The 13,017-nt window shown below is 31.5% G+C and overlaps 1 protein-coding gene and 1 non-coding gene across 6 annotated transcripts; one reads left to right on the forward strand and one right to left on the reverse strand.

Annotated features, from left to right (window-relative positions):
* On the reverse strand, positions 864 to 8,202 carry LOC109361187 (chaperone protein dnaJ A6, chloroplastic-like). Of its 5 annotated transcripts, none has more exons than XM_019606585.1 (9): positions 8,041 to 8,202; positions 7,221 to 7,227; positions 5,300 to 5,416; positions 4,717 to 4,861; positions 4,480 to 4,537; positions 2,680 to 2,722; positions 2,155 to 2,203; positions 1,990 to 2,070; positions 864 to 1,905 (listed from the first exon to the last, which is right to left on the reverse strand). In XM_019606585.1, exons 3-9 carry the CDS (start codon positions 5,404 to 5,406, stop codon positions 1,069 to 1,071), a joined length of 1,320 nt encoding a protein of 439 aa, XP_019462130.1. In that variant the 5' UTR covers positions 5,407 to 5,416; positions 7,221 to 7,227; positions 8,041 to 8,202; the 3' UTR covers positions 864 to 1,068. The 5 variants fall into 5 exon arrangements, with proteins under 5 accessions (XP_019462130.1, XP_019462114.1, XP_019462106.1 ...); XM_019606569.1 differs by lacking the exon at positions 7,221 to 7,227 and adding an exon at positions 7,761 to 7,771 and having other exon boundaries at positions 5,300 to 5,454; positions 8,084 to 8,198; XM_019606561.1 differs by lacking the exon at positions 7,221 to 7,227 and having other exon boundaries at positions 5,300 to 5,467; positions 8,034 to 8,202.
* TRNAY-GUA lies at positions 12,606 to 12,697 on the forward strand. Its single transcript is given in 2 exon segments — positions 12,606 to 12,642; positions 12,662 to 12,697. It is a non-coding gene; the product is annotated as a tRNA-Tyr (tRNA).

Below are 13,017 nucleotides of genomic sequence, written 5' to 3' on the forward strand. Positions count from 1 at the left end.
ATAGGTTTCGTTTGTGAATTAGTTTTCGGAGGACAGGGAAAGGTGTGAGAGTCATAAAATACACTTGTAAGGTGACTCTCAAGCCTTCTATTCCCCTTCATCTCCCTCCAAAATTAAACTCGCAAACAAACATTAAGCTACAACCAGCAACAACCATGTATTATCTACATAATTTGCTCAGTCGATTTATGGAAGAGTCTAAGGTCAATAAGGTATCCAAAGAGTTTTAATAAAGTAATATCTTATTTTAAGTTAATGTAAACAATGTAAGTGGTCTTATTTTTGTCTTGCTTAAGAGAAAACTCACAAAAGGATTCACATCTAAGACAGAAAAACCCAAATCTCTATTAGTTACAGTATTAGCCGCACAGAATGGAACATGGTCAAAATCCTGTCGAGCACTTACACCCTCATTGTAATTATTATAACAAAGTACAAACTTTGTTCAATTTCAGTTGCTTTTAATAAAAATATATTATTTTATTTTGTTTCTTGACATGGCTGTAAATGCTGCAAATGAGAGGGCATATGCACTAACCTAAGGAAGAACCAACACAATGAGACAAAGAATGAAGGAAGAACCAACACTCATAATGGTGAAACAAAGAACTATCATTCATCAAGTTCGAATTATCTAATTCATGAACTAAATTTACCGAGCTAAATAACAAATCAAATTTGAAATGAATGTCGAGTTAGATCGATTCATTATCTGCCCTACTATTTTTTTAATATTTCTTATTTAAAACCTCGTACAATGATAGTATATAGTATATAATTGATTGATTAGGTATTCTATAATCATCACAATTAAGGAAATATAAATATCAAACGCGAAGTATAAAAAAAATCCCCCACCCAAATTACAAAGAAGAAAAAAATATCTCTAATTCCTTTTGCACTTCATCTCTGTCTATGTATACAAGGACAAAGCACACATTCTCACCCCTCCAGAGTTCAATAGCAGCTAAATTCACCCCAGCAAGTGTATAATCAATAATAATCCATTCAAGGAGAAGACTTAAAAGATAGAAATACATGGACAGATACAGAGGTTCCCACAAAACATTATCTCTTACTGGTTGCAGTCTTACCTTGGCTTAAATCAGCTAATTCCTCAATAACCTTTCTCTCATCACTGCTCAGTCTTTTCGGGATTTCAACTTGAACACGAACCAATTGATCACCCCTCATATTCTTTTTATTCAGCAGAGGAACACCTTTCTTAGCCAGAACAAGTGTTGTGTTTGGTTGGGTCCCAGTTGGAACTTTTAAATCCACCATCCCGTCTACCGTAGGAACCTTAATTGTAGTCCCCAAGATTGCATCGATGTATGAAATTTTGCAGGTGTATAAAATGTTGGTGTCATCTCGTTTAAGGACAGGATCTGGTATGACCTCAACTACAGCAAAGAGGTCACCGGGAGAACCCCCTCGCCTTCCAGCATTCCCTTCATTTCGGACCCTTAAACGACTACCAGAGTCCACACCAGCTGGAACCTTCAGACTTATCCGCTTTGGTTTCCTCACTCGACCGTCCCCAGAACACGTATTGCAAGGTGTTGAGATTTCTCCAGTTCCGTTACATGTAGAGCATGTCATCTGCTGCTGGAAGACACCTAGTGGAGTTCTTGTTGATGAGACAACCCGGCCTTGACCACCACAAGTGTTGCATCTGGATGGTGTAGTCCCTGGTTTAGCCCCTGAACCATTGCAAGTTCCACAACTCTCTAATCGGCTTATCTCTATCTCTTTTTCTACTCCAAAGACTGCTTCTTTAAAGTTCAAAAGAAGACTGTAATACTCATCTTCACCATCAACTGGTCCATTATAAGGACCTCTGCCCGAGCCACGATTCATGTTGTCAAACAGTTGCTCAAACAGATCAAAAGGATTGCTGAAATCCTGACATAACACAGATGATCCTTTGAGAAACAAGAAAAATGTTATAACAAAATAAATTGAGAATCATCGTAGGAGGTAACTTACCCCAGGGTTCATTCCAGAACCTTTAAGCCCAGCCTCTCCAAATCTATCGTATATCGATCGTTTCTCATCATCTGATAATACCTGCAAGAGAAATTTAATTACAAAAGACCAGTTGCCACTAGATATGCATAAGGACTATCTGAGATCAATAATCTACAGTTTTACCTCATATGCATTGCTGATTTCCTTAAATTTATCTTCTGCTCCAGGTTCTCTGTGGTGCAAGTACGAATACACAATAATTCAACAAACCTCTTAAAGAAATGAAAGTGTCTCACAAGGACGATACACGCCATAGCACTTAAAGTTCCTGAGCTTCTCAAGTAAATCTCTTAAGAAATGAAGTTGTTGAAATCATTTGGTTTATAAAGGGATAGAGAAGGAAACAATAGATAAAGAAAGATCTCCATAATATCGCATTCTACTATATTTTGATTATATGATTAGAGTAAAACAAAAAGCATTAGCACTATTTATACTATGAATTAGGTCAGAACTAGAGTAAGTACAATTCCTAAGCTAGCTATTACAGTATGACTTAAGGAAACATATTAGGAAACAACTCCTTAGAATTAGATTGCTTACTTAATTAAATCATTAATGACAATTTTTTTCTACAAAAAGAGAAACAGTTAAAAGACTACTCTCAGATTGATGAAATAAAATATATGAAATTGAAAAATAACTCACTTGTTAACATCTGGATGATAATTCCTGGCAAGCTTCCGATAAGCTGAAATGTCAAAAGTGAAAGATTTGATATAGCAATGATATAGATACCAGGCCACTAACCAGCAAACAGTATGCACAACCAAGCAAATAATATACAGACTTCAGTTAATAAGAAATTCACAATCAGAGCTGTCAAAATTCAGGTATTGGATAGAAAGGAAAAAAAAGATATATTTCACAAACAGGATTGTGATCTTGTGTTGATAAGCACTACCAAATACACCTAATTATACTAACATTCTACATCAAGTACATGTGTAATACAAATATACAATTGGTACAAGCTTAGCCCAATAAGTCAATAACACTCCTAATATAATAAGAATCCAAATTATGTAACAGTAACCTTCCTGCTGAAGAAGACAAAGCTCTCAACTGCTTACAGATAAAAACAGCATGGTGGGGCAAGAAGCCAATACAACTGAGATGAAGATCAAAAAAGGATTGGAGAAGGTCCAGAAGGGATGCCAAAAATGTAAATTTCTTCCTCAACAAACTCTAAAGAGGAGAAGGAATCTCTAAAAGTTCTATGATTACATACGAACCATATACACACAAAAATAGCAAAAACTGATGACTGCCACAGAACATTGCATCTTTATGAGATCCAAAACCTCTAAACCGAAAATCCAAATCTGAGCAGTGAACACGGCAGCAAAGAGCCCCCAATTCTCAATTTCTAGACTATTAGGTAGAAACTTTCCTACAGGATTTTACACCATAATTCTATTTGATGCTCATTCTATATAAATACTTCGGCATAGAATGCCAAAGAGCAATCAAAGGTGTCAACACTAAATAATGCAACTAATTTAGATTTGTAAATCATTGATTTGGAAAGGTAACCCCATGGTTATTTGGTATTAATAGGACTGAAGAGCCAGGGGAAGGGGAAGCCATTGTGTCTTATCAAGAAGCATAAGTTCTTGTCTATAAGTGACTAAGCAATCCTACCTACTTGAGTGATGTCATTACTTTAGTTCCTTTTGATGTTTCTACAAACTTCTTTGGCAATTTCATGCTTTGAAATTCCTTTAGGCTATGTTTGGGAGTGTGGTTTCGGAGGGGAAGGAAAGGGATGGTTTTGGAAAGCCTCTCCCTTGTTTGGGTGTTGGATGAAAGAGAGAGGAAGGTTTTGGAGGGTTTCTAGAGCCCTCTAAAACCCTTCATGTGTCTATTTTCATAGTTCCCTCAATTTGGTTTTTTTCTAGAGTCAACATGTCAAAATACCTAAATACCTTTAGTAAAATTATATAATTACACTATTGTTCATTTTCCATTGTTAGTTACATTTTTAAAAGGGAAAATGAAAAATATTCTTACATTATAATTATTTTACTCTTCTCCAATCTAAATTTCATACTCCCAACAAGAGAGAGGTTTGTCTTCCTTTCTCCTTCCCTTCCTAGCCCTTTGATCTCTCCCCTTCCCTTTCCCTCATAACTCCCAAACATATATTTGAGTTTTGAGGTGCACCTTTTTAAGTGTTTTGATTTCTCAAGCTCAAAGGAAGCATAGAGTTATATTAAAAAGGGTAATCATTTAGCAGTTAATACTAAAGCATACCATGGTAATCAATTTTGCTTTACATTCAAGCCACATCAACACTACAAATATTTGTGTGTTTACTTATCCAAGAAAAAGTCCAAGCAAATCAACATACTATGACTACATTTGAATACATATAAAGTTATAATTATGGAGATATAAATCATTCTATAATCATCCGGCCAAATAAGGAAGGTACAAAGAAAATACCGCTCTTAATTTCAGATTTGTTAGCATTTTTTGAAACTCCAAGGACAGAATAGTAATCCTGCATTGCCAATTAATATAAAACAAAAATTCAGTGTAATGTATTGAGTAATTCATGAGTCAAACAATTTAAATTAAGAGGAATGCTTTCATTAACTACAATCATATAAAAAAATCAAATAAACAAAACCCATAAGAAACTTCTTGTTGCTTAGAAGTAAATCAGTAATTCAAACTTACTGCATTAGCTCTAACAGTCAGCCTTGATCCCCTGCGAGAATGCAGTGTTTGAGAAGAACCCACACTGGATAGTGTATGATGCACGGAAATTCGAGAAAGAAAGCTTGAACTTGGGGCACCCATAAAGCTTACTCTGCTTATAACACTGCAAGGAATATGACTTCAGAAATTACACTCTTTAGCACAATGTTGGAGAAGATTTAATATTTAATGATGGATAGAGCAGAAAACTAGTTTCCGGAAAAAATTTATTCATAGAACCCTGGTTTCTTAGAATTTCAGTACAAGCAATAAAGCTCCTACGGTCCTACCGATGACAATTAAAGGAATCAAATCGCAAATTTCAGCAACTTATGGTTATACCTCTGTTGATGATATGATAGAAGAAAACAATGTTAAAGGTAACTTTGCTTTTTCCCATTGTGTAATACAAGTGCAACAACATTAATCATGAATAGGAGCTGCAAGCCCCAAATCTATTGTTAAATGTAATGCGTATTTTAGAAGTTGATATCAACAGTACTCTCTTTCACTACTTCCATTCTACAAACATACCAAACAAATATTTTATCATAGAACTCACTTGTGGCTGGATGATGCAATCTTGCCTGTCATACTAGATCTTAGTGAAAGCTGGGGGTGAATTCCCCATTGTGCAGCAGATGTACTACCAAAAGGTGTAATGGCCATCCAATATATCCTCAGCAAGACAATATGCTAACCAATATGAGCTAGCTGCAAAAATTGTATACTGAAGTATAAAGTGCCAAGTTTGGGAAGATATTATCTGAACAGAAGCAAACATCTAAAGAAAGGAAATATATATAGTTTACAACTTGATAAGAAGAAAGATAGTTTAAGTCTTCAAGCAGCCTCATGAAACAATGGGCTAGAAGCATGACTAAAGGGTAGTCCAGTGCACAAGGCTCCGACCTAGTGGCGTTTGGGGAGGGGAGATGTACATAGCCTTATCCTCGCAAGCAAAGAAATTGTTTTCAGGATTTGAATCTATGACCTCATGATCATTAAGCAACAACCTTACCGTTGGTTGATGCTCACCCTCTTGGGATATTTTGGCTGGAAGCAAGACTCATGAGAGAAAAATCTTTTGGACCATAAGGCTTCACAAAACATGGAAGTAAATGCGAAATACATAATTAAAATTTTGAAACTATTAAGTGATAGTGGATATACAGAATTTGAATTGGAACCTTCTTGAACCCTCAAATTGGAGTGTGGGGAAATCCTACCGAGAATATAAACCAATCTCTTCGGAAGCAATCAGCAAACAACAGGTTTATCACAAAGTGGCACCCTGCCGGCCCGTCCTCTAAGTTCTTGAGATTGGTGTGTTGATTCTATGTCATGAAAGGAAGATCAACAATAACCAAACCTTATTCCCACTATGTGGGGCTCAGTCCATGAAAGGAAGATCGGATACTTTTAATTGTTTGCTGTACTGGTGTTAGGGAGGGGAATCTTTCCCCTCACTCATAGAATCAGCCATCTACTATTTTTTTATTCATGATCTTATAATCATTTTATGTTTTTTCCACATTTTTTAGATGATCTGTAATTATGTATAGTCTTATATGTGGTGTGGGCATTTGTAAAGTTGTGTCTTGTTGTAATCAACTACCCATATCTCAATGTACAAAATAGTGTTCTCATGTAGTATCAGTGTCATATCCGCTACAGATACATGCATCATAGATGCCAGGTTTAACTACATGCCCATTAGGTTACATCACAACACTGACAAAACCCACTCCCTCTAGAAATTTATCATATACTTAGGAGCATCATAACAAAAGGGAATAAAAAGTTCCTCATATTACAGCTCAAGATGTTGCTACCACAAGACGAAGACAGTAAAAACTGGAAAGAAAAACTAACTTAAACATGATACAAGCTTCCTTGACTAAACAGCAACAGACATACCTTAGGTGGTTTGGACATGTGTAAAGAAGACTGGTATAAGCCCCCATAAGGACTTAAGAGAGTAGATCAAATGAAGATTAGTCTAATTCCTAGAGGATGGTGGAACCCAAGAAAAACCATAGGCGAAACGGTTAGGAAATATTTAGAGATTAATGCATTAAAGTGTCGTTCAATTCATGTAGCCAACCTCACCTATGAGATTAAGGTTTGGTTGTTGTTGTTTTGAAAGAATTTTGATTTTAGTCGTGGATGGGTAGAAGTCCACTAGAATCAAGTTGATAAGTTTTAGTACTTTCTGTTTAAATCAATGATTTTGTCACACAGGTTTAACTATTATAAATATTCTAAATCGGGGCAATACAGCAAAAAACTTTAAACAAAATGAATTATAGAAATTAAGTTGCACATCAAATTTGAACCCATTCATGGAAACTGATTTGTAAATCATATCAAACCTACTTCTTATTTCTTAATGATTCCAAACACAATGGAAAATGATTCCAGAGTTAATTACTACCAAATACAAACTACGAACATTGAGAGACCACACTACAAAAGGTAGCTGTTGTGATAGGAGAACCCAATCCCACACCAGAATCCCACACGTCCGATATGGGACTGTAATTGAATCCTAACATCCCACCACACTGCAGTCCTGGTGCGCTCTGACTCGTCCCAGGCGTACACTACAATGCCGGTGTCACAGCCCGTGCCACACATTTGAAGCCAAGAGACACACCGGAAAGGTAATATTAATCAACATGAATGCCGAGAGAACCACACAATCTATCTATCTAGCCATTATGATTGGAGTTCGAGAGTCCAAGGCCATATAAACCCCACACCGGAATCTCATACTTTATGTGGGACACAAGTCCCATGCCTCAAAAATCACAATTTATCCTAACGGAGTGGTGAGAGAAGAAAAAATGACATACATAGTTAAACAAAAAGTTTCATGCATTGCCTGATAAGGTGATCTCTAAGATATACCAAAACGGAAGAATTAAGAGAGTTTACTTCAACATATGAACAAACATGCAAACATCGAAATAAAAAAATATCAACAACAACAATATCCCCATAGCAGCAAAAAAAAATCATTTTGGACTGAAGGAATTAGAAGGTAACTAAATTTAATAACCATAAACCAAAGAAACGAGGAAAACACAAAGTATAAGATAAAATTTCAATTTGAATTTGATTAGTCCAATCTATTCAAGTACAAGCATGTTATTGAAATAATATAAATATTGAAGAGTGAGAATTAGCTATAAGCAGTTCTGTTATAGTTTTTTATTGTAGAAATATATATATATATATTATATAGAGAGAGAGATAGAGAGAGAGAGAGTTAGAGAGAGAGAGAAAGAAACCTGTTTCGGGTTGAGTTTGGTTAACTGCTTCGTTTGGCTTGACTGAGAGAGAGAGTAGAGAGAATTGGAGGATGAGGTTACCGCGTCGTGCTTCACTCCCTTTCTCTCTCTAACTAGTTGCCAATTCGTTTTTCCTTTTATGAAAACGAAGTTGGTGGTGTAGAGTTTTTATTTTCAATTTTAATTCTTTAACTAAAGGCTTTAATTCGCTGCTTCTATATAACCCTACACTCTTCTAATGCTCCTACATGTCTTTTTTTTTTGTATATATAAAAGCTACATATTCACAAAACTTCTTCAACATTTTTCAAATAGATAATATAAATTATTATTTTTTTACTCTTTAAACTTTAATTATTAGTAAGATTGATCTTTATGCCCATATAATTTTAAATTACTAACAATAAAATTAGAATTAACACAATAGATAATAAAATTAACACACTAAATAATAATTCTACAGCCACTATATTATGCTAAGGAATGGGATGGTGAGGTTGTGTCAACCTATGAAGCACGAATACTGATACATGTGTCGGGTATGATAAGTATCTGATACGTCGACATGCATTTTTTCCAAAATACAAGATACAATACGTTCAGGGATACGCGTATAAAATAATAAAAACATGATAAAATTATAGGTGTAAATCAAAATATCCAAAGTAAAAATATAATGAAAATTTAAAATCGTTGCCCTCCATAACAAATCTATCTTGTCCTATTTTAATGAAAACGAATCTATCCTAAAATCATTGCCCTCCATAACAAATATATCTTATTCTATTTTAATGAAAACAGATCTATCTTATCCTGTTTTATTGGAAACGAATCTATATTTTCTATATTTTACTGAAAAAGAATCCATATATCCTATATTTTATTGAAAACGAATCGGATACGTGTCTTAATATTTATTTATTTTATTTTTTAAATTTTTGGATACTCTATAGATACGTATACTTCGCGAATCTGAGCGTATCTGTGTCGAATACGTGTCGGACACCGGCACGTGAGGCTGTTTAACGAATCCGTGATTCATAGGTGCCAACCTTCTTATTCTTGAAACAAGGCAAGGTCGTGGACAAGGTGGTGGGTGATAATAAGGAAGAGCTGCAACTAATAATATTGAAGCATGCAACTACTTCTTCTTGAACTATCTTATGAAGATCAAGAATAATAAATTATAATTTTCTTCTTGGTTTGCATGTTATAAACTTGACGAGAGATAATTATTAGACAATAAGATATTTGCATAATTGAATGAAGATAAATAACTAGTAGTATTTTCAAATTGATAGCATCTATTAGACATTTTATCATATTTTTATCATTAAGGTGGCTCGATATTGATGTGATTTCATCACTCTTATACCATCTATTTTGTTAATTCTAATTTCATTTTTAGTAATTTAAAATTATATATATATAATAACCAATTTCACTAATAGTTAAAGTTTGAGAGCAGCTATGAAGAAAAAAAGTTTACGATGTAAGACATAAAGTTTAAGGGAGTTTTGTGAACTTTTCCCTATATAAAAATTAGAGTAAATTACATTAATACCCTTAAATCTTAGTCAAATTATATATAAAAAAATTACACCTATAAAAAATTCCTAATGTTTACACATGTATTATATTGATCACCATTGTATTATGAATAAGTGTGATCTTTTAAATAAATAATGATGATAAGTGTAATTAAGTTAAATAAAATATTATATATTTGGAGACAAGTCCAAATAATATATGAGTCAATATATCTTCATTATTTTTGTTTCATTATTGCAAAATGCATTAATAATACTAAGCAGATATTGTTTAAATCAATCTTATACTAATGAACAAAAAATAATGAAAATATATTAACTCATATACTTTTTATATTTGTTTCAATATCATATCACATTTTGTTTAACTTAACTATATTTTATCACATTTTTTGTTTAAAAAATCACATGTAATTCTTATACATAACTAACATAAGTAGTTAGTGTAACATATCTTTAAAAATTAAGGAGTTTTTTTTGTAGGTGTAAAAAATAGATAGGTGATTTATATAATTGTATTAAAATTCAATATAATTTACTCTAAAATTTATATTTATCATTTATTATTCATGTTTAATTAGTATTAACTCTTCTTTATTGGTTGTATATTTAAACTGACAATATTATATATTTTTCCAAATAGTATATACTCGAGGAAATTAATTCATATTTTAGAAGTTTATTATTTCTATTATTTATGCATCAAATTTTGATCTTTATATATATATATATATATATATATATCTAATAGTTTAAAATCTATGTACTGACAATGTAAAAATTTATTACATTGTAGTAATATTTTTTTAAGAATCAATGATAATTAAATATGAATAATGAATGATATAATGAGAGTGTATAAATTTTTTACATCAATGTATATATATTTTTTTCTAATATTCTAATTAGCATTTTTACATATACTTGTGTATGTCAATTAATATATTTGTTAAATAAGTTGAGGTAAAAATAATAATAATTTTATGAATAAAAGTTATCCATATAAAAATTTAAAATAAACAAAAATTATTATTAATTATAATGATAGTTTTTAATTTTAGAGGTAACATTAAGCTATAGTTGATTTTAGACATATAGTGAGATGTAACTGAAAATATAAATTATTAGAGATAATAATATATGAAATGTGTTCCATATACATGATAATAAATTAATTTTTTGTCCATATAGTTTTCTTATAATGAGTAAGTAAAAGTTAAATTCAATGAAAAGGGAAAAAATATAAATAATTGTATGAAGATTTTTTGTCCATGGTGAAACACATACGAAATATCTCTCAATTCTTGACAAGTGGATCTCTTATATATTTTCAAAATTCTCTCTATATACACACCCCAACATACACTAAAAAAATCAAAGAAAAATTGTGTTTTTTATATAAACAAATGTTTGTATATTAATATTTATAGTAGGTGAGATTTAAAAACTCAAAGGAAAATTGTATTGATATTTCATTTATAATATACAAGTAACTTGACGTTGAATGTTTTGGTATATATACACCATAATTTGATATATATTAATTAGTTATATATACACCTTCTCACTTCACACCCAAATCACCTTTAGAGATATTTATCCTAAATCACATGACATTCATATGTAGAGATTAAACACATATTACTTGATTTAGTCTGGGATAAAGTCACAAAATACCATGCACTTAAATAAAATAAGTCCACAAGTTTTCGATTCTTAGGATATTCAAAAGATCAATGATTCAATTCCTAAAAATAATATTTGTCTTGTATATTCCAAAAGAGATTAATTACTTATACAAAATGATGCAAAAATATCATTAGTAGTACAAAAAAAAAAGTCCACATATTCATATTCCATAGTTAAATTTTAAAATGAAATAGCTATCTTATATTTTTCCTTATAAATAGAATTTAATTAAATTAATAATGTTAAAATTACTAATTTGTGGCATGTTCGGGTAAATAGTTTAGATAAAAGCTTATTCGATAAGATATTTTGAAATAAGCTAAATAGACTTATAAAATAAAGTCATATGCTATTTTTATAAGTTGTTTTTAAAAGTTCAAACACGTTCTATATAAACTATTACATACATAAAAAAATATTTAGTTTAATTTTTATTTAAACATTATTATCAATATAATAATTAAAGGTATTATATATTATTATTTTTGTAAAATAATATCATAAATTTGATGATCATGAAGTGAGTAGTGGATTAAAAATCAGAATACATTACCATGAATTTCAATTTGATCTCATAGTAAAAATAATCTATATTTTTTTAATAAAAATGAATATGAATGGCAAATGAAATATATATACAGAGTAACAATAGAAAGTATTTATATATCAAGTGAGTTTTAATAACATAATCATCAATCTTACCCTCTACTTAATTGATTATGGTATGCGTAATATTATATTTGTAGCGCTAATTTTACTTTAAATCATGAGGATTTTGTTCCCCATTTTATAATTGAATTATAGTCTTCATCTCCTCCTAATTTTGTGTGAAATTAGTTTTAATGAATGGTATTGCATGCGCATGATTCTAAGATTGATTGTGGAGGTCTCATTCATAATCATATTGGTATCTCGTTATATGTGTTTAGCAATGTTGAAGGAGTTTGTGATGTATTCATAGTTGAACTTCCTGATATTATTCTACGTTTAAATTTTGTTAAAGTAATATGATCTTCTCAAGATTAATTATGAAATATTGTTGATTGTCTAACATTCAAATGAACCATTACTCTTTCATGTCAATATAGTCTTAATTGAGGAAACTTAAACTTGCAACCTACTCCTTATCTCTTGAGACATCTATATTTATCATGTCAAATTTCATTGTGAATATGTTTACTAAGTTAAAAGTTAGGGGAAATGAACACATCTTTATCAACATTGATACTCCTCGTTGTGCCACCCATTTTTCCTTTTTAGTTGTAAAATTTTATAATGTCTGTATGAATATATATTATATATATATACGTATATATGTCAAACAAGGCAACAACCGACCTTAGCTCAGTTGGTAGAGCGGAGGACTGTAGTTGGGTTTCCCTGTCTGGTATCCTTAGGTCGCTGGTTCGAATCCGGCAGGTCGGAATTTTTAAATACTATGGATTGTATTATTAATATGTTGACTAATCTTAATAAATGAATTGCAAATAATATTATATTCAACTGTTTTTTAGAATCGGAGCTTTTGTTCAACAGCAATTATACAGCATAAGCTTCAAATTATAAATATTATTAATCTTGATGATGCTCATCTTTATACTCTAAATTGTCATAACATGCAAATATGCAATATCTCTTCAGCATCTTGATCTTTGTCCCAGCAGAGAACAAGTTTTAGAAACTACACACCTTCTCCATCTTATTCTAGAAAACAAAAAATTACAACATTGCTGCTAATTGTGGTG

This window comes from Lupinus angustifolius, chromosome LG01 (genome assembly GCF_001865875.1).
Source record: "Lupinus angustifolius cultivar Tanjil chromosome LG01, LupAngTanjil_v1.0, whole genome shotgun sequence".
Taxonomy (NCBI): Eukaryota; Viridiplantae; Streptophyta; class Magnoliopsida; order Fabales; family Fabaceae; genus Lupinus; species Lupinus angustifolius.